The sequence below is a fragment of the Carettochelys insculpta genome, chromosome 1, assembly GCF_033958435.1.
Source record: "Carettochelys insculpta isolate YL-2023 chromosome 1, ASM3395843v1, whole genome shotgun sequence".
NCBI lineage: Eukaryota > Metazoa > Chordata > Testudines > Carettochelyidae > Carettochelys > Carettochelys insculpta.
Genome location: NC_134137.1, coordinates 262,291,598 through 262,317,923, shown reverse-complemented (window position 1 = coordinate 262,317,923; position 26,326 = coordinate 262,291,598). Strand labels below are relative to the sequence as shown.

The 26,326-nt window shown below is 45.5% G+C and overlaps 2 protein-coding genes across 2 annotated transcripts in view; one reads left to right on the top strand and one right to left on the bottom strand.

Annotated features, from left to right (window-relative positions):
• The window catches only part of WNT5B (Wnt family member 5B), a 102,581-nt gene that overhangs the window by 22,270 nt on the left and 53,985 nt on the right, over positions 1 to 26,326 (top strand). The window lies entirely within an intron of this gene.
• Positions 21,735 to 25,149, bottom strand: FBXL14 (F-box and leucine rich repeat protein 14). The gene has a single exon (XM_074983772.1). It carries the CDS (start codon positions 24,253 to 24,255, stop codon positions 23,053 to 23,055), a length of 1,203 nt encoding a protein of 400 aa, XP_074839873.1. The 5' UTR covers positions 24,256 to 25,149; the 3' UTR covers positions 21,735 to 23,052.

Here is a 26,326-nt window from a genome sequence, read left to right as displayed (position 1 = left end):
CCCCAGCAACACGGTTACACTTTTGATTCATATTTAGCTTGTGATCCACTGTAATACCCAGATCCCTTTCTGCAATTCTTTCCTAGGCAGTCATGTCCCATTTTGTACATGCACACTGGATTGTTCCTTCCCAAGTGGAATACTTCACATCTGTCTTTACTGAATTTAATTCTATTTACTTCAGATCATTTCTCCAGTTTCTCTAGGTCACTTTGAATTCTAATCCCGTACTCCAAAGCATTTGTAACGGGTCCCACTGTGGTATTGTTCACAAACTTCATAAGTGTATGCTGTATGCTATTATCCAAATAACTTCTGAAGTTATTGAACAGAACTGGACACAAGATAGACCTCTGCGGTACTCCCCATGATATGCTCTTCCAGGTTTATTGTGATTCATTGATGGACTCATAGACAATGAGGCCAGAAGGGACCATCAGGATCATCTAGTCTCGCCTCCCGCATATTGCTAGCCAAAAAACCTTGTCAACATGCTCTTTGTAGTGACTTTTGCTGGCGGCAGCACCCCCTCTAGGCGCTGCAGGCCAATACGGCTCGCCCTCTGTGTCTGGCTGACCCTGGGGCCTTGTCCCTTTAAGGGCCGGCTGGAGACAAGCGAGCAATTTGGGAACCCAGCGCGCAGTTTGGGGCAGGGCAGAGGTCAGACGGCCTGGGAGCCCAGCCCTCAGTTCCGGGCGGAGCAGCAGACCCACCCACCTGAGCTGGTGACAAGGAGGACATCGGTGTCCAGGGAGCCCAGGCTGTGAAGCAGCAGCCCGCAGGGGGAGTAGCAGCCTGCAGTGGGGCCAGGTAGCCAGTGGCCTGTGGTGGGGCCGCTCAGCAGGGGCCAGAGCCATGCCGAAAGGGAAGGCCAGGGAGCAGTAAGCAGCATTTGGGAAGTTCCCTGGGCTGGCAGCTGGGAAGTGTCCAGAGGCCAGGAGGGGAGCCTGGGAGATGGTCTGAGGGCCAGCCGGGGATCAGTGACCTTCCCAGGTCCAGCAAAATCCTTGGACCTGGACTGCTCAGGTCCTGATTGTGCTGGGTCAGGTAGATGCAATCTGTAGCAGTTGTAGATTGGCTGCATACCATTGTGGGCAATCACCTCATACCATCCTCTCCAGAAATTTATCCGTTTCAGTCTTGAGGCCAGTGAGCTTTTTTGCCCACACTGCTCCCCTGGGAAGACTGTTCCAGAACTCTACTCCTCTGATGGTTAGAAACCTGCCTGTAATTTCAAGCCTAAATTTGTTGATGGCCTGTTTACATGAATTTGTTCTTGTGTCCGCATCGGTGCATAACTTAAATAACTCCTCTCCCTCCTTGGTATTTATTCCTTTGATGTATTCTTCTTTTGCTTAGAATAAACAAGTCATCCTCTCATACGGTAGATTCTCCATCCCTTCAGTCACACAAGTAACCCTTCCCTGCTCCTGTTTCAGTCTGAGTTCATTTTCTTAATCATGGGAGACCAGAATTGCATACAGTATTCCAGATGAGGTCTCATTAGCGCAGGGCTGGGTCATAGTTTTTGGTGGGAGGGCACGTCAAGATTTTGGTAAGTGATCAAGGGCCACATTTTTCTATGGAGGAGATGTGGGGTCTGTGGTGGAGGTTGGGTGCAGAAGGGAACTCAGGGTAGGGTCTTGGGGTGTAGGAGAGGATGTGGGAACTGAGAGAGATTTTGGGCAAAGGAGGGGGTTGTGATCTGAGGCAGGGGATTGGGATGCAGGGAAAGGGAAGGGGTAAGGGTGCAGGGAAGGATTTTGTCCGGTGGGGGGTGCAGGGTCTGGGAGGGAGTTGTGACCTGAAGCAGATGGGGTGGGGTTGCAGCAGGTTTGGGTGGTGACCTGAGGCAGGGAGTTGGGGAGAGGGAGCAGCTGGGGTGCCAAAAGCAGGCTGTGGCTGGGAGGTACTTACCTAGGCAGCTCCCAGCCAGCACCCAGCCTGTTCAAAATATCTGGAGGCTCGCTCTGTGTGGGCTCACTGCATTGCGTGCCTCTTGTGGGGTGGGGTGGGGAAAACTTTGCATGCTTCCTCTGCCTCACAGCTGGCTTCCATCCGATGGGGGCTGTGATGATTGGGCTGAGGGTGGAAGCAGTCAGCAAAGTCTCCCCTCCCCTGTGCAGTGTCTAAAGGGAACCACCAGCTATTTTGAGCAGCCTGGGCCTGCAGCAGGCAGAGAGCATAACTCAGGGTCCTGGCAGGCTAGATCAAAAGGCTTTGTGGCCCAGACCCGGCCCACAGGCCGTATTTTGCCCACTCCTGCATAAGTGCCTTGTATAATGATACTAACACTTCCCTGTGCTCTGAGTACATTTTTCCAACCAGCTGTATTGCCCACCTTATAGAAGACTTGTCTGGGTTATATTTTCCTAGGCACGTGAGACAGTATTGAAAGTCTCACCAAAGCTGAGACAAACAATTTCTACTGCTTCTCCTTTCCCATATCCATAAGTCTTGTTGCCCTGTCACACAAGAGTGTTAGGTTGGTTTGACGAGCCTTATTTTTGACAAATCCGTGTTGACTGTTTTTTGTCACCTTATGATTGGAAGGCTCATAATAATTAGGGCACATTTATGTACACTCCTATTAAAGAAACCCTACTTTAACGTATCAGAGCATAGGCTCTTCTCCCAGGAGAGCGGGGGAGCAGAGAGGATGAGAATACCCAGGGATGCTTCAGGTCAGGCCTGAGATGCTTTTCTTTGGTTGAGATTTGAAGTTCTGTTTGTTGATGTAGGAAAGAGAGTCTCTGGCTACATAGACTGAGAGTAGCCTTTACTTCACAATGGAAACTGGGAGGTGTCCAGCACTGTATGTGGAGAGCAGCCTGTGTGTGGATATAGAGCGCAGGACCTTGAGGAGCTGAGCAGTCCTATAAGACTTTGGGATGACAGGCCATGTGAAAAATTCACAGCTTAGCGACTAGAAAATTATGTTATCCCTACTGTTGCGATACTCAGTCACTTTTTATTAAGGAAGACAGGTGGAACAAGAGCTGATTATCTAACTCCATGTTTCCAATAATAATGAATAAAAGAACTAGCACAAAATTTTCAATACGAGTGCCAAGTCTGACTGAGTACCTCCAGTTTTGGGTGCCCAATTTGAGATTCATTAAAAGGGTATGATTTTCAGATGAGTTGAGCAGCCCACCCCTAAAATTTAGACTCCCTTAAGGTAATGCAGGTCCTCAGCCAAAATCTTGTGTCACATTTGATAATCTTGGCCATTAGCCATTTTCATCTGTAGATCTCATAACGATTTAAAAAACAAGAAGGTGGTGTTAATCCCCATTTTACAGTTGGGAAAATTGAGGCAAAGAGCAATTAAATGGTTTCCCAAGGTGTCCCAGATGTTCTGTGTGTGGAATCAGGAATAGAAAGAACCACAAGAGTTCCAGTCCCATGACCTATTGACTGGACCACACTGCCTCCCAGTGCCTCTCTTTTAGTTCACAAGGCATGCAGGTCTGGCACCCGTTCAGTTTCTGAAGAGCCTTGACCAACAGGGGTGTTCAAAACGCTGCATCATCTTCACTGGTGAGGGCTTCCTAGGACAAAGGACACAGTGCTGGGGTGGCAGTTCTTTAGAACTGGAGGTGGGGCTGTGGCCCTACGGGGACACAGAGATGAGACTGTGAGACTGTTGGTGGTTTCTGCAGCTGCAGTGGTCAAGGCTTCTGGTGAAGTCTGTCTGAAAGCGGCACAGAGCAAAAAACAAAGAGAGTAAGGGAGGGTCATAAACACCCTCATTCTCTCCTGGTAATCCCTTAAATATAATTGCAGACCCAAACCTCTGGCCTCTAGCAAATTTTCCACTCGATTAGAGGCTTTTGTGAGGCTGGGGAAAGGGACTCGCAGACTTGCACATTGTTCTGGTGCCTGAAACTTCCAGCTGGGATTTTTTTCCATCAAAAGGGGATTTTAGTAAAACCATTATAAGGGGCTTAGTGACAGAAAAGTAGTTGAGCTGTGAGACAGGGGTAGATTAGCATTAACGTGCTTGTTTTTGGCACTAAGGACAGGGATGCAAGTTACACCCAGCCACTCACATACAGCCTCCCTCTGTTTGAGTTCTAAGCAGGTGTGTGATCGAGATGTCATCCGAGTATATTGGGCACAGAAATCTTCTGAGATGTGGGTAAGGACTGGAAAGCTCAGACACAGGTTCTAATACAATGCTGTCCAGGTGGCTAAAATGAAAGTCACTGTGATCTGATTGCTGATTGGTGTGGCCTGTTGTAAAATGAAGGGGCTTTCAGGACATTTGCATCTCAAAAAGCACTGTCATAACTGGCACTAGACATATTATTAGCAATCTCGGGAGCCAAACTGTGTCTAGGCCTCTCACTTCTAGATGTGATCCCTCCAAGTCAAGATTAAGGGCTTATGTTCACTACAGACATAAATCAGTGTTGTTGCGATTTATGCAGCATCAGTTTAGTGGGTCTGATAAAGATGCTCTCCCACTGATTTCAGTACTCCACTTCAATGACAGGCAGAAGGTGGCTCAGTGGGAAACATAATGCAGTGAAGATACTGTGGTAGGTGGATGTAAACTACATTGGCTCAAGTTACTTAAGTTGTGTATCTTACATCAGCTTACCCCGTAGTGTATACAAAGGCAAAGATACACTGGTGGACACAGTAGGCCAAAGCAGCTGACATTATTGCTTCCTTTGCTATACCAGCCCTGTTCTATAATTAGAAAAGTTCCATTTCCAGACCTCTCTGGTCAGCACCTTTCATCAGCCCAAGTCCGTTTTACAAGGGAGCTTTATCCATCCACAATGATGGGAAACTTCCAAAAATTTAATTTATGCTACAGCAAATCTTGCTGCTGGGAGTGCAATAGCTAGGAGCAACTCAGCAACTAGCGTTCATGTTTGTCCATACAGTGACTCTTGCTCGAAGGGGTTGCTATGGCAATAGTTGGGAGCTTTCCCACAGGTCAGTGCTCCTCTGTTCTGTCCATCTCTTCAAGGTGTTACTAGCCTTTGCTACTCGCGAGACAATGCGAGGTAGTAATCAGTACACTGGGGTGGGAGCCTGCAGAGGGGGGCAGGGTTCTGTTACTGGTCCTGCCACTAGTCTCCTGTGTGACTTTAGACAAGTCACTTCACCTCCGTGAACCTTGTTTACCATCAGTAAAACTGAAAATATGATTCTTCTTACGTAAAGCAGTTTGATTTATGTGAATTAAATGAAGTATAAAGAGTCAATTAAATTATTGTGGTCCTCTTGCCCCTCCCTGACTGAAAAGGACAGTATAACTATTGAATAAAAGGTAAAAGATGGCAGTGACCTTTTATTCCTTTCCATTCAAATACAAAAGAGGAACTCCCTCTACATCTCTAGGCACCTTACTATGTACATAATAGTCATACAGCTACATAAAAAAAACCCACCCCCAAGAAAATTAAATGAACATAAACTGTCATTGAAGTGAAAAAACACAGGCTATTCCATTATATTTTCTGGACCTTCAGATCTCCAAAAGACCTTGCAGATAAAATGGTCTTTGTAGCATGCTCTAAATGGCAAGAGATTGGGGCTACAGGGAGTAATGTAGGGATGAGGATGTAGGATCCAGAGTCTTGGTGTGTACATAGATATCATCTCTCCTGTAGCTCCCCCTTTTGTGTATACCAACGGGGTCCATCTCTGGCTCTCATCTGGCCACATCTGTGGTGGTGTGGAGTGTGGAGTGGTCAGTGACTGCTGACAGTCTCTGTCAGGCAGGTCCCAAAACATTTAGGGCTTTTTAGTCAAAATCAATGTCGCCTGTCGCTCCAGAAGAAACTAAAGTAGATAACGGAACATAGAGGTGTCATATGGGCTTAAGACAAGATACACAGCTTAAAGAACAGGCAGCTGCCTTCTGTACCAGCTTCAGTTTCTAGCTGCGTTCAAGGTATTACCTCTTACATGGGCCTTGTATACACCAGGAAGGAAAGGCACTTCCTCATCTTGAGCTAGCTAACATGATTTAAAATCCTAGTGAAGACAAGGCAGTCTGTAGTTTTCACATGAGCTATTGGATTGACTTAACACACCTCTTTTTTTCCTTGCAAAGACTCAGCAATGGAGGGTATTGAAATCATCTAATCTAGAAGTGACAGAAGTGTGGATAGCAGTAACCACATCTGAAAGAAAAGGTAACAACCTCCAGGCCAGGCAAAGATGGAAAAAATGCTGTCCTGGTTGTTTTCTGTACAGGCTGAACCCTTCTAGTCCGGCACCCTCAGGACCTGACCAGTGCCAAACCAGATAATTTGCCAAACTGTAGGAGGTCAAACAATCATTACCAACATTTCTGCTGCTTACTGGTTTCTTAGAAGGCATTTAGGGGTAAATTACAGCTAAAAAACAGCACAGAACAATGAAAGCCAGGACTGGTGGCTGTAAACAAACATTATGGGACCCTGGGAAGTTTGGCCACACCCATGATAAGCTGACATCTGGCTAACTAAAATCATCTGCATGATAGATGATGTTGAATCAGAGAGTGTCAGACTAGAGAGGTTGAATCTGTAAGGGGATCTCTTAAAAGCACTTAGGAAGCTAACACTATTCCTTACTTTTTGAGCTGGGGTGACAAATGGCAATTGAACACTCTCAGTCAAAGGGACCTGTATAATTTTTACCATCACCTTTGGCTGCTTTCTGCAATCCACAATCATTATGTCCACCTTGTCATGACTCAGCTTTAGCCAGCCCTAGTCTTAAGGGGGTTACTGCTCATAGAGTCAGGGTCAAATGAGATAGACAATAAAGGTGGGTGCTTTCACATACTGAAAGTACCACAGCCAATTCCCCCTGACTACATCTTCTTACTTCTCTTGTTGTGAATCATTAGTAAGCCTGTGAGCATAAAGCTGGAGTAATCTGGCCCAGAGGTTGATTTAAGCAATACGTTTCTTAGCACACCTAGTAGTTCTGGGTTCCTCCAGAACTCTTGGGTGAGTACCATCTGGTCCTGGTTGCTTCTTATTGGTTAATTACGCAGTTTGTTCCAAAACCTCCTGTACTTGATACCTAAATCTGAGACACTTCCTCAGATTTGTTACCTAAAAAGTATGGCTCAGGTATAGGATCCTCTCACTTCCTCTGCAGTCTAGACCAATGCAATGAATTCCTTGGGCTTTTCTGCAGTTGGTTTGTCTTCCTTGAGTGCTGCTTTCTCACCTTAATTGTCCTGTGGCCCCATTGATTGTTAGGTAGGCTTCCTGCTTCTGATGTACTTGAAAAAAATTATAGTTTTTGTTTTTCTTTTGCTAGTTGATTTTTTTCTTGATTTACTTAATTATACTTTTACACTTGACTTGCCATAGTTTATGTATTCTGCTTTCTATTTGTCTCTGTATGGACTGACTTTCAGTTTTTAAGGGATGACTTTTTACCTCTAACCTCCTTTTCTACTCCACTGTTAAGCCATAGTGGCATCATATTTTGCCCTTACAAAGTGAGGAACGTAATTGGCTCATACTGGGAATTTATGGTACATTAAAACAAGTTATATCATAAACATATGCCAGGACATGCATATAAGGTGCAGAGGCAAGGGATGCTTTAATCTGGACACAGATGGCACAACTCCAGCACCTCTTTGCTGATCTCCAGTGTAGTTCATTATTATCCATATATCTGACAGAAGGCAACTGCACCAAAACAAGTACAAGAGTGTTGTCCAAACATGTTTCAGCTCTGTGTATAAAGTCAGGGAGAGACTTATCTCATTAAATCATGGATAGCCAAAGTTTGTTAGTTGTAAAAAAACTGGATTCTTATCTGCTGATGGCCACCCTCCTGAGAAACAACCATGGGGGAGAGCTGTAGGTTGGATATTACGAAAAACTATTTCACTGGGGTGTCTCTACACTAGGAACTAACTTAAAAGTTAACTTTGAAGTTAGGCACCACTTTGAAGTGGTCAGCAGAGGGTTGAGACACATTTTACCTTACTTTGAAGTTAACTTCGAAGTAGGGAGCCCATGTTTGAAGTCCTTACTCCAGTCCGAGGAATGGAATAGTGCCCTACTTCAAAGTTTCACTTTGAAATAGGGTGTGTGTAGATGCTCAACTTTGAAGTTGCACTTTGAAGCAAGCAACTTCAAAGTTATTTTTGTAGCGTCGATGTAGCCCAGGAGGGTGGTGAAGCCTTACCGAGAGAGGTGGTAGAATTTCCATCCGTAGATGTTTTTAAATCTCAGCTTGACATGGTCCTGGCTGGGATGATTTAGTTGGGGTTGATCCTGCTTTGGGCAGGGGGCTGGACTAGATGACCTGCTGAGGTCCCTTCCAGGCCTAGAATTCTATGATTTTTATGATCAAGACCAAAGGGAGTGAGAATGGGGAAGCTGTGCTCACAATGTGTAATCTTCTAAAAAGGCCTTCTTGTTCTCACCTTGTTCACTTCTACAAGGACTAAGAAACTTGAGTTCCCATAACCATACTCACCCCCTTTTGTGGGCATCCATATCCCCAGTGCACAGCAGTGTTATTGGCCATCCAAAGGTCACCGTCAAAGGGATACAACTGCTGTGGATGGATACTCTAATAAAAACCTCCTGGGTAGGTTACAAAATCCATCACTGAAAAATTCCACCTGGCTACACTTTCACAGCAGCCCCTTTACAAAAAGCAAATCTTTTCTGTATCTCAAAGCTACTCACGTATAAAATTTCCAGTCATCCACAGTGACCAACAACATAAATTGTTTCCCTTCTGTTATATACTTACACCATTTACCTAAACCACAATATTACTGCAGCAATGATGTAGGGGACATCAAAACTCATCCATCTGATGAGTTCCTCACATTTTTCTAAACCAACCCCCACTGTAACTGGGTGGAGAGAGGTTTTCAAAACATCTTCACCCCTTCCTGACACAGGGAGCCCCTCTTGCTTACAAAATGTGCTACGCCTTCTAAACAGATAGTACAGCTTTGTGAATACAGATATTTCCTTACACAAGATACAACTCCCTTTCCAACTCAACTCTACTTCAGCTCCCACACTTGAGCATTGTCAAAAAATGCTTATTTATTAGTCTGCCTGTCATGGAGACCTGAAAGATAAGTGAGCATAGAAATATAAATGAGAGATGCTCTTGTATCTGAAACTAGAGGTTCTTGCACTGACAAGAAAGCCCTCTTCTCAGAGGTCTTCCACCATCCCCTAATAACTTCAACACCCTCCTCCCCAATGCTCATACTCCACAGATTCAAACACGCACTTTATCATGCCCCACTTCCCTCTAGTGTGAATCCTTTTGTGAAAAAATTGCTTCATCCAGTTAAAAAGTATGATCTGGCTCAGGTTCAACAAGCTGTGAAGTGGGTTTATATCTTAAAGTAGTTAGCTTCCTTGACAGAATCCTGGTTAGTGAAAAGAAGATCAGCCTATAGTCCAGTGCTGGAATGGCTCTGTCTATTGGTGAGTTGAGCATTTAGCCCAGTTTATGAAAGATCAGGTTTGTTATATGTAATGGTTCATCTCGTTTCACGTGTCAACACCTTTTATCCTGTGATTGTTTTTGTTGGTCTTTGCTGATCTCCCTCAAGTTTATCAACTACATTTCTAGTACTTTTTGTCAGCAGAACTATATATGCAATATTCTAGATTAATGCTTTGCCAAACTATGGAGAGGGAAATGGTTGCTACCTTACCTATGATATGATACCTGTATTCATCTCAAAAAAGTTCTAGCAATGTTTTATATTCTGGGCCTCGCTTAGGTGGGACAGCAGAGGTTTGGTCCTTCCTCTTTCTTTTTCCTTTTCAGTCAGGCCTTTTAGTCAAACTCCAGGTGGCTAGTATGTGCAGAACTGTCATGCAGGAATATATCCATATGAAGTTAGGAAGCTCTGAGGTACTTTTGGAGTTCTTATGAGCTGGTCTCTTCTCCAAACTGCAGGAGGCTAATATAGCATTGGGCTACACTTGGGTTTTATCTATTCTGAACAAGTGAGTTGTTCTGGAAAACATTTTAAATAACATCTTTTAATATGTTGTTAAACATCAACTGTTTAAAAAAATGTTTTTTTCAGGTAGTGGATCAACCCTGGGTTTTGTCAGTCTTTAGTGCCAGATGCCCAGCTTTCAGTGACAGAGAAAGGAAGGTAGGCTAGGCCATGGTCTGATAAATGATGGGATATTCCATTCTACAACATCCATGCAGTACCCTTACATTTGAGTATCAGAGTAATAACCCATTCTCAGATACACCTTCACCCTTTCTGGGATATCTTCTGGACAGAAGAACTTGTGTTCCAATATAAGTGAAGGGGAGAGGAACGTATGTTCCCTTCTGTAAGAATTACTTCTATGCCTTGCATCCACTCAGCAGAATCAGGCCCTTTTGATGAAGAGCAGGTGTTGTTACTACCCTTCTCACTGTGTGAGATCTGTAGAGTTCTGCAAATCTACAAGTATCTGCGTTATATTCACGGATATCCGTATCTGCAGATCAATGTTCTCTCTAATCTTTTCCCTGCATGGGCAGATTTTTTCCATCCATGTGCAGAATACATTTTAATATGTTCACCAAGATGTGTGAATGTGCACCACCAGTAAGCACCAAAACCTACCTGTGTGAACTCTGCTAATCAAGTAGGTGGCATTTGAATCTGTCAAGTGGCTACACAAGTTCTTATAGAGAACACAGATGTGGATAAATCCGCAGCTCATTTTTGTGGATACATATGCAAATGCGGATACAAATTGTATATCTCGAACACTTCAAAATTGTAGTTATCTGTGTGTATTTGCATCTGTGGGTGCAGATAACCACAGCTCATTTTTGTGGATACAGATAGGGATCTACACAGGCTCAGTTTGACTTCAGCCAGGTCTATACTAGAAGGAAAGGTCAAATTTAGATATGCAACTCCAGCTATGTTAATTACATTGTTAGAGTCAATGTACTTCAATTTAGGCTTTTGTGCAGTCTCCACTGCAGGAGGTCAACAGGAGCATATGCTCTTAGTAGCTTCCCTTACTCCTCATGATGGGCAGGAGTACCAGTGCTGATGGAGGCACCCTGTGAGTTTGATTTAGCATATCCATCCCAAACACACTAAATCCAATTCTGGGAGATTGACTGCAGCAGCATTGACCTTCAGCTTAGTGAAAATATTCTCCTCTTTACCTAATGTTCCACATTCTATTCTGACAACCCCTACCATTAAAAAATCATGAGACAGGCTCCCAAAAATGATGCCATTGGCTTAAAAAATAGAATTTAGCATGTAAAAGGTTTCTTCCTGCTTTCTTGTTTTTGAAGCTTGTGGATGTTTTTTCCATGCAACCATATGGGCTAAAAATTATTTTATATGAAAGCTGTGATTGCCGTGAATCCACTCAGTTCCCACAGTTGGGGCTTTAAGTAAAGCACCTATTATTCAGAGAGTTGGCAACTCTTTCTTCTATGCCACACCCCATGAGGATCTGAATCCCGTACCTGAACTGTGCCTTAGCCTTCTGTAATGAGCTTTTACTAAAAACGCCCAAATTTCCTAACTTGTGAGAATGACAGAGTAATATGAAAATGTCCATAATGAGTCAAACCAAGGTCCATCTAGCCTAGTATCCTGTCTCTCAACAGTGGCCAGTGCTGCACACTTCACAGAGAGTAAACAGAGCACCACAATCATCAGGTGATACATCCCCTGCCATCAAGTCTGAGGTTCTGGTGGTTGGAGATTTAGGAACATACAGATTATGGGTCGGCATCCCTGACCATCTTGGCTAATAACGATTGGTGGACCTATCCTCTATGAACTCACCTAACTATTTTAACTCATTTGTATTTTTGACCTTCACAACACCTGGTGGCAAGGAGTTACACAGGTTGATCCTGTGTTGCTTGAAGAGGTACTTCCTTTAAACATATTGCCTATTAATTGTATTAGGCAGCCCTCTAATTCTTGTACAGGTGAAGGGGTGGATAACACTTTTTTCCCCTTTTTCCGCACCATTCATGATTTCATAGGCCTCTATCATATTCCCTTAATAATCTCTTTTTTTTTATATATAAGAAAAAAACTTAACGGCTTTAATCTGTCCTGGTATGGAAATTGTTCTATACCCCCCTAGTCATTTTGTTACCTTTCCCTGCAGCTTTTCCAGCCACTAAACCTTTTTCGATATAGGGTGACCAGAATTGGACTCTGTGTTCAGGGTGTGAGTGCACGATGGCTTTATGTAGTGGCATGATGATGATTTCTGTTTTGTTGTCTAGTCTTTCCTGCTCAAGTCCTTCCATTTATTACTCAGCCAAAAGGCGGTTTGGGGCTCTCTGGGTGATTCCCTCCGGGCTCTTTGCATTCCATGCGCTGCAGATGCTGAGCTCCGAGAGCCAGCTGGAGATGGGTGTGTCCCTTGCCCGAGTATCAGCCCAGCAAACGCGGGGAGCTGGAGTGGCGAGGCGAGGGCGCTTGAGGGATGCAGATTATTGGCGGGCTCGGCGGGTCTCTGGGGCCGGCGGCAGTCGGCGCCCAATTGATGGGCAATGCTGCCGCCTAGTGCCTGTGAGGGGTCCGTGCGGGCAGAGCAACCCGGGACCAGCCTTCAGCGCCCGCCAGTCGCGTGAGGAACCGGCGCCGGCTCCGGCTCCGGCAAAGCGCTGCGGGCTCGGGCTCGGGCTCGGGCCCTGCTGGGGAACCGCGGCGCGCTGAGGCTGTTCGCTTGGGGGCTGCGTGGCGTGTGCTGCGCCCGCCCACGGGAGCCGGCGAGAGACCCCGCCATCACCCCACCCCCGCTGAGAGCGAGACCTGGCCCCTGCCCGGCTAGCGCTTTCCCCAGGCCGCCGTGCGGCCGCACCGCAGCCAGCGCCACGGGCCTGTTTTACCTGGCCTGCTGGTGCACAGCTCAGGGGCTGTGCGGGAAGCAGTTGCACCCTCCTGGCACCTCCCCTCGAGAGAGAGGTGGGGCGCTGCTGGGGGGCGCCGGCGTCTCTTAAAGAAGCTGAGCGCTGCAGGAATGCAGCCCGACAACACAAGCGGCAGGGGACTTCTCGGCTGGGACAGGTCACAGCTAAGTGTAGGGGAGAGGAAGAGGAGGGGCTGCGGCTGCGAGCGACGTTTTGTAACTGGCTGAGGAAGAAAGGGGTGGGGAAGGCCAGGAGTCGGGGGCAAGGCAGCAGCTGCCAGGTAGTTAGGGTCAAGCTCCAACCAATGGTAGGGGACAGTAAGTGCACTAGGACAGCAGCGGAGAACTGGGGACTTTGTTCCAAGCCACCATTCAGCCCATCTCCTTACTGAGAAGATCGAGCTCAATTATTGTTGGAGCTGTTGTAATTGCACAAGGACGTTAAGCACCAAATGGGACCATTTTTATACATGGAAACTGATCTTTGCATGCTCTTGCTTCTGTTGCCATCTTACCTCATAAACCCCATCTAGTCTGTCACAAGGAACTGCACTGGATGGCTGAGAAAAGGAGCTGGTAGTTGCCATTCAACTGAACCATCCTCTTGAACCCAGCACCAGTCTTGTGGGAAGGACCGTCCTAGAAATAGCTGCAGTCTGAGCATTTCCACCTCTCTTCCTGCCAGGGAGTGTAGGGACCTATTAAGTTATAAGGAGAGAAGCTAAACAAGCAGGGAAGAACCCTCCCTCATCTCTTCTGCACTGGACAACCCACCACCAATATTCTACATCAGCAGTTTGTGGCACAAGACTTTTGGGCCATGCTTTGTCCATTGTAGTCCAAAGAGCAGAAGATTGACTGCAGTGCTCTCTTAGACACACACAAGATTACAGCACTTCAAACCTGGCAGGATACCTGAGGTGGATTAATTTAAATCAAGGCAATTTAAATAATTGATTTAAATCACTATTTAAATCAACAAATTCATTTAAATCAAATTACTAAAAAAAGACTGTTTTAGACTGCACTTAATTTTGCAGAAAATGCCATTGAACTTACTGGCACTTCTGTTCTTTGAGAAAATAAGTAAAGAATGGGGTTCCCTTGGAAAAGCTGAGTTATGCTGAAGTAAAATAAGGAAGAGACTTATGCCATCACCATTATGGTCTGTGGCCATGATGTTCCAAAATAAGAGGCACGTATTATGTAATATAAAATAAGAAAATGACACTTGGCAACTCGATTTTTTTTATACTGCAGTTTTCTATTCTGTGTACTTGGGTGATAGATTCTAAGCCTACTTAACTAATTAAACAAGCCGTTAGAATTAGCTAAGTTAAACTTTTTTCTAGCAACAGTCAACACAGAAAACAGTTTGTGATTTGACACATAAATTCCCCCTTATATTAAAAGAGAGAGTTTTAAAGAATGATGCATTACAAAGTGAATTATTTAAGTTACTAACCCAGTTTATCCGCTCAGCCATATCCACATCTTCATCCACATTTTCTCCCAATGAACAGTTTTCCCTGTGGGCTATATCTACACTAGCCACTTCTTTTTGAAATGGGCATGGTAATGAGCGAGGTCAGAAGAGGCTAACGAGGCACTCCCATGAATATGCAGCACCTCATTAGCATAATGGAAGGCACAGCAATTCAAAAGTGCCACTTTCAAATTCCACACCACCTGTGTGGATGGGGACCTTTTGAAAGGACCCCCCTCCCAAATCTTCAAAATCCCATTAATCCTATTTGGTTTTAGGAATAAGGGGCTTTTGAAGACTGAGGTCCTTTCGAAAGGCCCACGTCTACACAGGCAGTGCACGATTCGAAAGTGGCACTTTCGAATTGCTGTGGCTGCCATTATGCAAATGAGGCACTGCATATTTGTAGCAGCACCTCATTAGCATCTTCTGACCTCACTAGTTACCATGCTCCTTTCAAAAAGAAGGGGCTAGTGTAGATGTAGCCCATGTTTTATCTTGTCAATTAAGCCCAGCATCATCTTCTTGTGCTGCTTATGTTTGACACATTTTCCTCTTCTAACCAAATAGTTCTTCCAAATATTCCTAGATATGCCCAGAAGCCATGACAGTTTTTCTATGGCAAAAGTGTGGGGAAATATAGGAAGCTATATGTGTGCTTGAGTATCCTCCCTTTTCCTCTCTCTTTCTAGTCCACTCCACTGTTCCTTTCTAGGCTGCCTCCATTCTTGCCTATATACTGTCTGTCTTAAGACAATGTCTTAACTAACTGTCATGCTTGGCCAAGGTCCTCCACCACATAAGCACAGAAGAAAAAACCCCAACACGCCTATCTAGCTTGTGTCTGTCTTTGCACATTATTTTTCTGTTGGCTGAGAAACAGAAGTTGAAAACCCAAAACTTTCAAGAAGCAAGAGCTAGTAATTAGGCTGGACAGACTAGAGCTATTAATTCATTTTTATGATATTATCAGTGGGCATGTAGCATGTGTGTTACTTAATTGTAACATTTCTGAATGACAAATTTACTATTGTTTAAAAAATAAAAAAACTGATTTAAAATTTAAAAAAATACAGATTTTCAAATCAATTTTTTTAAAAATCTACCTTGAGTATAGCTGAGTGCCTCCTTGGGCTAATTCACTTCTACCTCACCCTAATGTCAGCTGTTTCAGTAATTGGCAGGGGGCTGTACTGTGACGGCTAGAAAGAAATTGGCATGCAGAATTGGCTTAGTTGCTCTCTGGGTGCCAGCCAGGATCTCAGCTGGGAAAGCTGTTAGTATTCTGTCTCCCTGCCCCCCATCCCCCAAATAAGATATTTCAGTGTAATATTCTCTGATCCAAGTTGTTCTTGGATTGCATATTCTTTACTTTGCCCCATTTTGTTTTGCTAGAGTATTTGGGAAAGTTACTAGAGAAATCAGATGAAGTAATTCTCTTTCCTATTTCACAAGATCCATTCCTTCCCCCCCCACTGTAAAAACAAACACACAGAGATTTGTAGCATAGCACATTTGTCACTTCAGCCAAATGGCAAAAGGTGACAGAAAGGGCAGAGCTTGTCCAGATTTTTCTGTTTGGAAGAGTATGAAGCAATAACTGTATCTTCCAAATTAAAGCACATTTTGAGAGAGGAAAGATGGTTCCCTTGTTATGGGACAAAAATGTCTTACAGAACTGCTCTTGCATCTTTGGCAGGAGAATTTGCAAAAATACACACACTTAGCCTGCTAAAACAGGGGTGCTTAGAGATAAGTGCAATTGTAATTGTCAAGCAGAGTGAGTGGGCTTTTATTGCTACTTAATGCAACTCATTTTAGTGTCTCTGTCAACTGCAAGTAAATATGGTTTGTTGTACACTTCTGATAAAACATGTTCCTATGCACACTTACATGTTAAGTGCAGACTTTGTAAGATGCTTCTGGCACCCATGCTGTTGTAAAAATGTAGACACCTTGTACTAAGGCAAAGAGAACAAACCTCAGACAGAAGGGACAGAACTAAAGAGCATAGGGAGAAAAATATCCTCGGATAGCTCAGTCTAAAGAAATTAGAATCATGAAGAGGGAAGGGAAGAGAAGGGAAGGGACCTATTGCAGATTCTTTAGTTACCAGAATATTTGTTTCTGTGGATGAAAAGCTCTGTGCTCTGGCCTGCACCTTGCTTTTTCAGCAGGTAGGAGCTGCAGTTTAGATTTTTTTTCTTAATTTTTTTTAAATCGTTGAATACTCCCATATACTCTCAAAGTTTAAATCCCCATTTAGATTACAGTGAAGAGAATTCAGTTTTAACTTAATCTCTTGAGAAATTTGGTGTGTCTCAGAACCTTCTCATGTGAAATTCTGTGCTCAGAAGATGGACAAGTTGGATTGGAGTGGAAGCGTAGTGTCCACTCAGAACTTATATACAGTCACTGGTATTAGTCTCTTGCTCTTCACTCCAAAGTTTAGGAAACCATTTTTCAGAATTAGTTCTCCTTTTCATCTCCATTTCCCCTTGAAATGACAAGTGAGCTCTGGATTCGTGTGAAATCATTGCAATGCCACTTAAGATTAAATTGACATTTAGTTAATGTGTTTGGTAGATTTTATTAAAGAGGAGGAAAAAGCACTAGTGTCAAATGTGGAAGGCAGAAAACCCTGAAAAACCATCTCTTATTCTTTATTTCGCGCAGCTTAAGGATGGGGAATTCAGCAAGATGGACACTATGGCTGGACCTGGCAGCGAGCATTAGGTATTCATGCCAGCAGGATTTGCATAGTGCCTAGCAGATATCTTTAAGAGTCTTCAAATACAGCCTCAGCCATTTATTCCACTTTATCAATTATCTTTTCTTAGCAGACAGAAATATTAAAGACCTGCTGGCCAAATGTGAAATTTATGGAAGAGAAGGAATAAAACAAAAAAGCCCACTTTGCTTGAACCACCGTGATTGTAGGGTAACTTGAGTTAACAGAAAACATACCTTTGTGTGTTAGTAGCAGCTTATGTTAACTTCTGTTTCAATTCTAAAAATTCTTCAGATGACTTGGCCGCACACACTTCACCTTAATGCATCACCATGTACAAGAATGAGTTGTAGTGCAAATACAGACTACCTTGCGCTTACATCATTTTCATCCACAAGTTATTAGAGCCATTTATATTAAACACCCCTGTGAAGCAATTATCCTCATTTTACAGATGTGGCAATAAAGGGCCTATGCTTGTACTGTCCAAGCATGCAAAATAGGATTGTTCCCTTGGAAGGAGTAAAATCTGACCCAAACGAAGGCCACCCCTTCCTTGAGTGCACATGTGCATACTGACTCAATTGTGTGGGGAAACCCCATTATCACCTACCCTGGGAACACCAGAACACAGTTAGTACCCCCAACCCCGGGCTCCTTGTAGGGACGAATCAGCCAGTAGGGGGCACCTGCAGAAGCAGCTAAACCAGGGACCTTCAGTCATTCAGAGAATTTTCTAGTTTTTTGGACTTTTTCTGCTCTGTGCTGAGCTGTGTTTGCTCCATTCTTCCCCACCCCTTAAGGTCTCTTCCCCTCACTGTCAGGTTGCATCTGCCCATCTTACCCTCTGTCTCCATCATCCTTCCTCTTAACTAAACCCACCCGAAGTCTCCCAGACAGATCCTGGAACTAAAATGCCTTATGCTGCCATCACATAGTCGAGTCTGCTTGTGTGTTCATCCCTTCCCCCATCCTCTGTCTGTCTTACCTGTTTAGATTGAAAGTGCTTTATAAGCAGGAACAGTAATGTTGTGTTTTGTATAATACCTAGTACAATCGTGCCTCATCCTCATTTGCTCCTCAGTCACTACCATAACAATTAAGATGATTAACAATAATGTTACCTTACATTTTTCTGTTGAAATCAATTTTACAGATTAGAATGACATGAAAGATTTCCAGTTCACTTCAAAATAACATTTTTACTATTCTCTGCCTCTACTTCCTGTACTGCCACTACATGAGTCATGTTTGTTTGAGAGTTTGCATTGATCTAGCTCTGAGTTCAGAAGTAACTGGAGGGTGAAAAACTGTCTCCGTTTCACTGGGGAATTATATATTGAGGAGAGCAATTGTTCCTTGGTTAGTCTCCTCTCCTCTTTTTCTAGCATCAGTCTCTTTTTTTTAGAAACCCTCTCCTTAAAAGTAAGCACACATGTTGCTCCAGCTCAAACTATACTCAACACTAAGACTTAAGTTTAAGGTCAAGAAAGCTTTGTTATTACTGAGACAATAATCCATTTCAAGACGAACAATGTCCGTTGTTTCTAATACAATAAGACTTCAGTGAGGCTCTGGTTTCAAAACAATTTAACTAGTATGTTGGTCCATCTAGCTTGTTTTGGAGATAAAGTAAAACATTTCTGTCTCTCAGCTGTCCTGTTCCTGACATTAGGAGGACTGTAAGACTAGACATACAAGATGCATGCATGTGCAATTTTCATGACTACCCTAGTTCAAATATTATCCATGTTAAGGTGTGACAGAATGTGGAGAACAAATAATATAGTATGCTGTGTATATATTTGTTTGGATATGGGTAAGCCTGTGATCTACCAACAGACCAGCAGAACTTACTGTACCCTTGTAAGGATCACTGTTAACTAATATCTACTGGTAATTTGGAACCTGGTATGGAATTCCTGTTGTTTGCTGGGGCTCACATGTTGTCTTTTCAGTCAACAAGTTATTCTGTATTATTTTTAACCTCTCCAAGTAAAGGTAGATAGATATATTGTCTGGCTCATTAGATCCAATTGTGATGGCTTTCCCCAAAGGGAACAATACAGCTTTTGTGATGAACTCGCAGCAGAAAGGTTGGAAGTTTTACAAAAACAATTGTGCAGCCTCTTCTAGGTGCTGGTTCTTGTCCCTGGTGTGCCCAGGAGAACCTTGGGAAACTCTGCCTTCCTAACAGGAAGTGGTTTTCTTGTTTGTTTGTTTGTTTGTTTGTTTTTAAAAGTGGGAAGGTGTGTGCAGCTTGAGAAAAGGCATTGTGAAAAATAGTCAAAAATGTACCAAAATATATAAGCTAAACTGTCGAGACAAATTACAACTGGAGGCATCCATAACCTCTTTGGTAGGGCTGTATTGTGGAGAGCTCATCTACCTGAGTAACTTGAGATAAGCTGGCTAGGACAGAATAGTTCGGATGAAACAAAAGTAGCCTGCTGCAGCACTAGAAGTACTTAAAATGCAAATGTACAGGAACTCCAGACCATCCCCCACTGCCCCTCCTCTGCATGGAGGAAAGCAGCTTAAATACAGCCAGGCCTGGATAGGAATGTTAAAAAGAGGGGAAGAATCACCCTCCTCCTTCCATAGGGACCCTCACATGGTGAGATTCAGTATGCATGACTGAACAAGCAAGCAAGGACAGCTCCTCTTTTAACTTTCCTGAACAATAGCTTTGCTCCTTCCATCATTTCACATTCTAACCCCAACCCTTCTTTAAAAAAAAGGGGGGGGGGAGGGGTGCCGCGGGAGAGTCCTGCTGCAGTACTTAGAGGGGAGAGCAGCTTTGTTTCATGCCCTATAAACAGCTTAAGCCCCGATCTCAAACAACAATAAAACCCCTCACATTGTAGAAGTCTAAAAAGAGCCCCTGTCAGGTTAGAAGTCATACATTAAAAAGAGAAATTTCCATGGTACAAAGGACATCTTGTATTAGAACAATTTTAAAAAAAAACAATTTTTCCCCCATTTCCTCTTTAGTTTTATCTTACTGTGGGCAACAGAAGAATGAAACAAGCAGAGTCAATGTTCTAGTTATTCACTGCCAAGTTCTCATGCACTACCAAAATATTGTAATTGTGTTATTAATATTTCAGGGAAAAAAAGTGTGGGGAAAGAGTAGAAACCCAGTTTTCATGGATTTTTAAAAGAAAAAGGAATATTGCCATGTCTTTTTTTTTTTAAATAAACATTTTCCCCATAAAGTGTCAAGTTTGATCTACTACATTTACCCCAAGTCCCTTTGTAACAAAACGTTATCTGTTACGGTTTGCCGTCCCGAAATTAACTCGCATCCCAACATTAACCTCTACTTTTCTCAATTTATCTAAACAAGTTAGCTGTTCTCAGATACAAAATTGGTCCTTCTAAAAGGAAGCAGTGCTCTCTTGTAAGCTTCTAATTATGACATTACTCAACATCCTGCGCAGGACTGACCAGACTCCCCATTTCCTTTTACTCAGACTAAGTCACTCGTTAAGAACACAGGCCAAACCCTCTATAAGCTACATATCATGCTTCTTGCAACTAGTAAAAAAACCCAGATACCTACCTTTTAAAAAACCAAAGACAACACAGATACAGCTTTTTTTCAAAAACATACTTCATATTTCCTCTTTTATTATATAAATATCAGTTTAACCTTTTACTGTAAGAATATAAAATGTTTTAAGAGGATCTTTGTTATTTTTTATACAAATTCACAAACAGTACAATTTAATTCATAGGGGTCTCTGGGTTTACTTTAAATCCATGGTCTGGCCTATTACTGTGGAGAATTTGAGAGTCTGAATTAAAAAAAGTAAAGAAAAAAGGCCAAGATGTGTTTTGTTTAAAAAAAAAGAAAATCAACACTTATTCCTCTTTAAAATATTTAAAAAACCTAAAGAAACAGCTCCATTTTACTGACAGAACAGAGATAAGACAGATGAATTTCAATCTCCTCCCCTTCACATTGCAGCCTCAGGCCCTGCAGGCCTGTTCTGCTCCTCTCCCCACTTACAAACAGGAAGCCTCACATGGTGACCTTTTCTGTAGGTGATTTGGGAGGGAGAGGGGAATATTTGCATATATCTATATAGATATATATATATTTAAGAAACTGAACTTGCATTTCACACATTTCAGTAACCTCATCCTTAGTATGGATTCTCACGTTACACGTGTTTGTGCTAGAGGAATAAAAATGCAGAAGCAGGAGTTGAATTCCCAAGCCCCAAAGGAGAGGGGGAGAGAGGCACAGTCAGAATGTGAAGGTGGGGCATATTTGAGAAAGCTTTAAAAAGAAAAAAGTCACCAAATAAAAATTACATACCCAAGGGGCATCTTTCCAGTCTAGGCACAAAAATGTTTCAGTCTCAATCTCTTTCTTGTAAGAATTCCAGGGTTTTTGAGAAAAACGTAACAAATTAAAACGAGGTAGCCAGACATCATATATATATTTATATATATAGAATATATTCAGCAGAAAAAACTTACTTAAAAATCCACAAGAACAGCAACTTCAAATGTCTTTAAAAATAAAACCATGGAAGAAAATGAATATTGAAGAAGGGATGAAAAAACTGGGTTCAGATACAGGATGTAAGCAAGGAGAGGGTGGTGGTAAAAGGCTTTTTTGTAGTAGTAATTTTGTATGCATTTCAAAATGAAACCACATCACAGTATCTCAAAGCAAAAACGAAACTGGAGATTCTTCCTTAAGTCCCCTGGATGGATAGGAGACTGTCATCCCTTCGGCCCATTCACTTGCAATCCAAAGGGGGAAATAAATGTATGGCTGGCTATGTCTTTATCCCCACTTCGAAGGACAAGAATGCAGGAAGGAAGAGAGAGAAAAATGAAAGGGAAGATGACTAGCTAAAATGATTCCATCTTTCCATTCTAGGTGGGAACATTTGAATAGACGGGGGTCTGTCTTCTTTCAGGAATGGGATAAAGGGAAAATGGTATCTACATTCCCATACAGGGAGGAAAGGTAAGTATTAAGAGTCTATCTTCATCTCCAGTGCAGGGAGATGGGGAAAGAGTGGTCTAGGCTCTCTTTCCAACCACAGTGCTGGATGCAAAGGAATCATGTCAACTTAGAAGGGGAGGAGACTGGACCAGTGTAGCTCTCTCTCTAAAACCTTTGCCCTGGGGTGGTGGCAAACAGTATCCAAAAACAGAGCAAAAGGAGGTAGAAGTGAAGATGGGAATGGGACTGGAAATAGATAGAATATGTCTAGCTGGGGAAGGCTGTTTGTCACCATCTCCAGTTGGAATGGTATTAGACAATTAACAACTTGGGTCAGTGGATATGGAACACATGTCTATGAAGTTCTTTTTGTGAGGGAACGGGGTGAGGGGTGACAGGCTTGTTCCCATTTCCATACCTAACCCCTTAGACAAGATCCTGAAACTGAGCAAGATTGGAAGTGAGTAAGAATAGGGGACTATCTTCTTCCAGCCCTAGTGCATGAGGGGTGAAGGGCTTGTTTCTATTTCCATACCTACCCCTTAGAGAAGATCCCCAAACTGAGCAAGACTGCACGTGAATAAGAATAGGGGACTGTCTTCTTCCAGCCCTAGTGCATGAGGGGGTAGAATAAGAGTTAGAGTAGAGAGGGGGATCTATAGCCCCTGTGCATAAAAGTTGTGAATTTCTATCTCCAATGCAAATAAGTATGGGGGGGCGTACTGTATTCCCAGTGGAGGGCTGGGGGTGACATGGAAGAAACAGGGGCTCTCTCTCTTCCCTCTCCTGCCACAGCCAATGCAGAGGTGGATAGGGGCATGGAAGGGATGGGCTCTCCCTAGCCCTCCCTCCTTCCAGTGCTGGAGTAAATGGATGGATAGCATGGCTCTGCACGTGTCCCCCTCCCCCACTCTAGCTGTCTCCTCTCCACTGCAGCAGTCAGTGAGTCCCTCCAGCATGGATGGATGTCTGCAGGAGGCCCCTCCTCTCACCTGACCTTCTCGCTTTCAGTCATTTGCCAAAGTCCCAGGTTGAGTACCTTAAGACAGGGCAGCTGGGTGATGCGCTCCAAACCCCGCTTTGTGATGCGGGTGCAGCCATAGAGATCAATGCCTGTGAGCTGGCTGAGGTGCTCTGCAATGAGCTCCAGGCCCTTGTCAGTGATACGGACACACTGGCCAATGTTGAGCGTGCGGAGCCCATGCATCTGGCGCACCATACGGTTGATGCCCTCATCGCTGATGTGGCAGGAGCAGAGGGAGAGGGAACGTAGCCCATCCAAGCCCTGTGCGATATAGGCTAGGCTCTGATCCCCCACCTTGTCACAGAAGGAGACATCAAGGCCAGAAAGGCGCAGACTGCCCATGGCCAGATGCATGATACCTGTGTCGCTGATGTTGTCACAAGAGCGAAGGTTGAGGCTACGCAGGCTGCTCATGTGCGACAGGTGCAGCAGCCCCGCATCTGAAATGCCCCCACAGAAGCTCAGGTTGAGCTGGCGGAGGCGTCCCAGCCCTCGGGCCAGATGCTTTAGTGAGAGGTCACTGAGCTTCTGGCAGTCCTGCAATGTGAGCTGCTCCAGGCCCAGGCAGCCCTCAGCTGCACTCCGTGTCATGCCCGCCAGGTGCCCGATGCCCACATCAGAGAGGTGGCGGCAGGAACGTAGGTTGAGGCTCTTGAGGCGCTGCAGGCCCCAGGCAATGAGTAGCAGGCCAGTGTTGGTGATGTTGCTGCAGCCACCCAGCTCCAGCACCTCGAGGCCCTTGAGGTACTGGGCAATGCGGCCCAGGCTGCTGTCAGTGATCTGCTTGCACAGGCTCAGGTTGAGCGCTCGCAGCGAGCCGATCTCCGCCACGAAGGCGTGGCCCAGCCCGTTGTCGGTGAGGTTGTAGCAGCCGCTCAAGTTGAGGCTCTCGATCTCGGCCATGCCCTGGATCACGTAGCTTAGGCTGCGCCGCAGCGACAGGATCTGCACCCGCCGGATGCCCCGCGCCGCCAGGCTAGGGAAGAGCGAGGGGTTGGCGCGGCGCAGGTGCAGCTTGGCCTCTACGCCCCGCCACACGGAGCGGTGGTAGGCGGCGTCTCGCCAGGCCGTGCACACCTGCGCCGCACGGCCCTTGTCCCGCACCTCCAGGTACCCGAAGATCATGGCCAACAGCTCCGGGAACAGACACGAGATGTGCGTCTCCATCGCACAGCCGGGCCCGGCCGCCGCTCCCGCCGGGTCCCCGCTGCTCGGCTCTCGCGGGCCCGGCCGGCCGTCGCTCCCGCCGGATCCCTGCTGCTCGCCCCCGCCTGGCCCGGCCGGCCACGGCCGCTTCCGCTGGGTCCCCGCTGCTCGGCTGTAGCTGCTGCCGGCGCCGGGGCCCTCACATCGCCGCCCCCTGTGACAGGCCGGGGGGACGCTGCTCACGGGAGGGGCCCGGCCCGGCTCTCGGGCTCCAGCCGCCGCCTCTATCCCCGCTCCGGGCGGGCCGCGCTGCGGGCCCCGCGCTGCTGCAGCCGGTGCGGGCGGGCCGCCCCGTGCCGCATTGTGCCGCCTCCCCCAGGCGGGGGCTCCCGGAGGCTCCTGTCGGTCCCTGGTGCCGGCTCCGAGCCCCGCCGCCTCCTTTGTCTCCGCGCCGCTTCCCGAGCCCCGCAGCCCGGGGCCGCCCGCAGCCCGCCGCCCCGCGCGGGGGGGAGAAGGACAGGGCCGCGCCGCGATACCGACCCAGCCGCTCCGGGCCCGGCCTCCGCGCTGCCGCCCACGGGATTCGCCTGCTTCGCTCCTCCGCGTTGCTCTCGCCGCTGGGCCCAGGCGCCGCGCTCAGGCCGGGCGGAGCGGGAGGGGGGAGAGAAGGAGGAGGCGCTGGGCTGGATCTGGCGAAGACGGCCGGCTCCTCCCCCCTGCCCCTCCCGCTTGCGCAATGGTACGATCCGGAACACTCTGAGCAGTCGCCTTGGAAACAGCGCGGCCCATTCCGTGCGCTCGCGGTTTAACCCCTGCCGCGCCGCTGGGAGCTCCCTTCCCCCACAGCCAGCTTCAACCTGGCGCCTCTTCCCCTCCCCACGGAACCATCTGGGCCGCGTTCCAAACCACCTCCCCGGGCCAGTCCAGCAATGCCTGACCCAGGCGAGGCCACCTCACCTCCCTGGCAAGGCCCGGGCCCCGATACAGCCATGCGCGGCCTTTGCACCGCTCCTTGCCCTCTGCAAGTGACCCTGCCCCCTCCATGCCCGTCATTCCCTCTCCATCACCGCTACTCCGCGACTGGCAGGTTAGAGCCACAGCTTCCAACCTCCCAGCCGACCACATGTCTGGGGGAGCTGCAGCTCAGCCCTAAGGGCCCCAGCTGCCCTGGCTTTGTCTCGAATTGGGTGAATTAACGCCCTGAGCAGCCTCTGTCTGAACACGCCTGGGGCTGGGTTTCAGCTCCACCAGCAAGCACGTGTACAGTTGTTAGGGGAGGTGCTAGCTAACATGGCCTTTCAGAAAACCTTTTTCAACTTTGCCTGGGTCTAATTTCCCCTAAAGCTCTCTGTGCATATGAGAGCTGAGAGCTGATCTGGCTAGTCCCCTGCCTCCACACTAGGAAGTGAAACCAAGACAGAAAACGTTTTTCAGCAATAGGGCTTGTGAACAAATGTTGAAAGTGGTGTGTAGGTGCTAATGTAGACTCGGCAGAGCTCTTATAAAAGGCATTTCAAGAAAGTGTGCTCAAGACTTGTATTTGCCTCCTCTCAACAGCCTTTTGTGTGTTGGCAAATGTTACGTGTTAACATGGGTGCATCTGCACTCATTAAAAACAGCTTAAATGCTAGTTTAGACTAGATAAAACATTTCAAAATGATTTCAGAAAACAAATACTGCCTTTTTCTATTGAAAAAATATAACACATTTCCCACTGGTTTAGGTGAATTCAGAGAAGCCCATACTTTTTAGTGTATTTAACTAAAATACTAATAAAACTGATCTGGTTACCACAGTATAGATTATACTACAGGTCCCTCAAACCTAGCTGAACTAATAGCACTATTTTCATTATTTTGTTAGTGTCAACAGTGTAGAAAAAGGTTTTAAAGTATTTTCGTTACTGATTCTGGATTTCACCAGTAGTTTTTCCACCTAGCATAGACAAGCTGCACTTACAAGTTAAAATTACCACTGATGCATTTCCTGACTTAAATGTTCACAGACATAAATTGAATGCTGTAATTTTGTATCTGTTTCCTGTGTGATATTTTGTTTTTGAAAAAGGTGGAGATTAAAAGGATAACCTCTT

Excerpts from the sequence above, each read along its gene's own strand:
- FBXL14 (XM_074983772.1), bottom strand. The coding sequence starts at position 24,255 with ATGGAGACGCACATCTCGTGTCTGTTCCCGGAGCTGTTGGCCATGATC.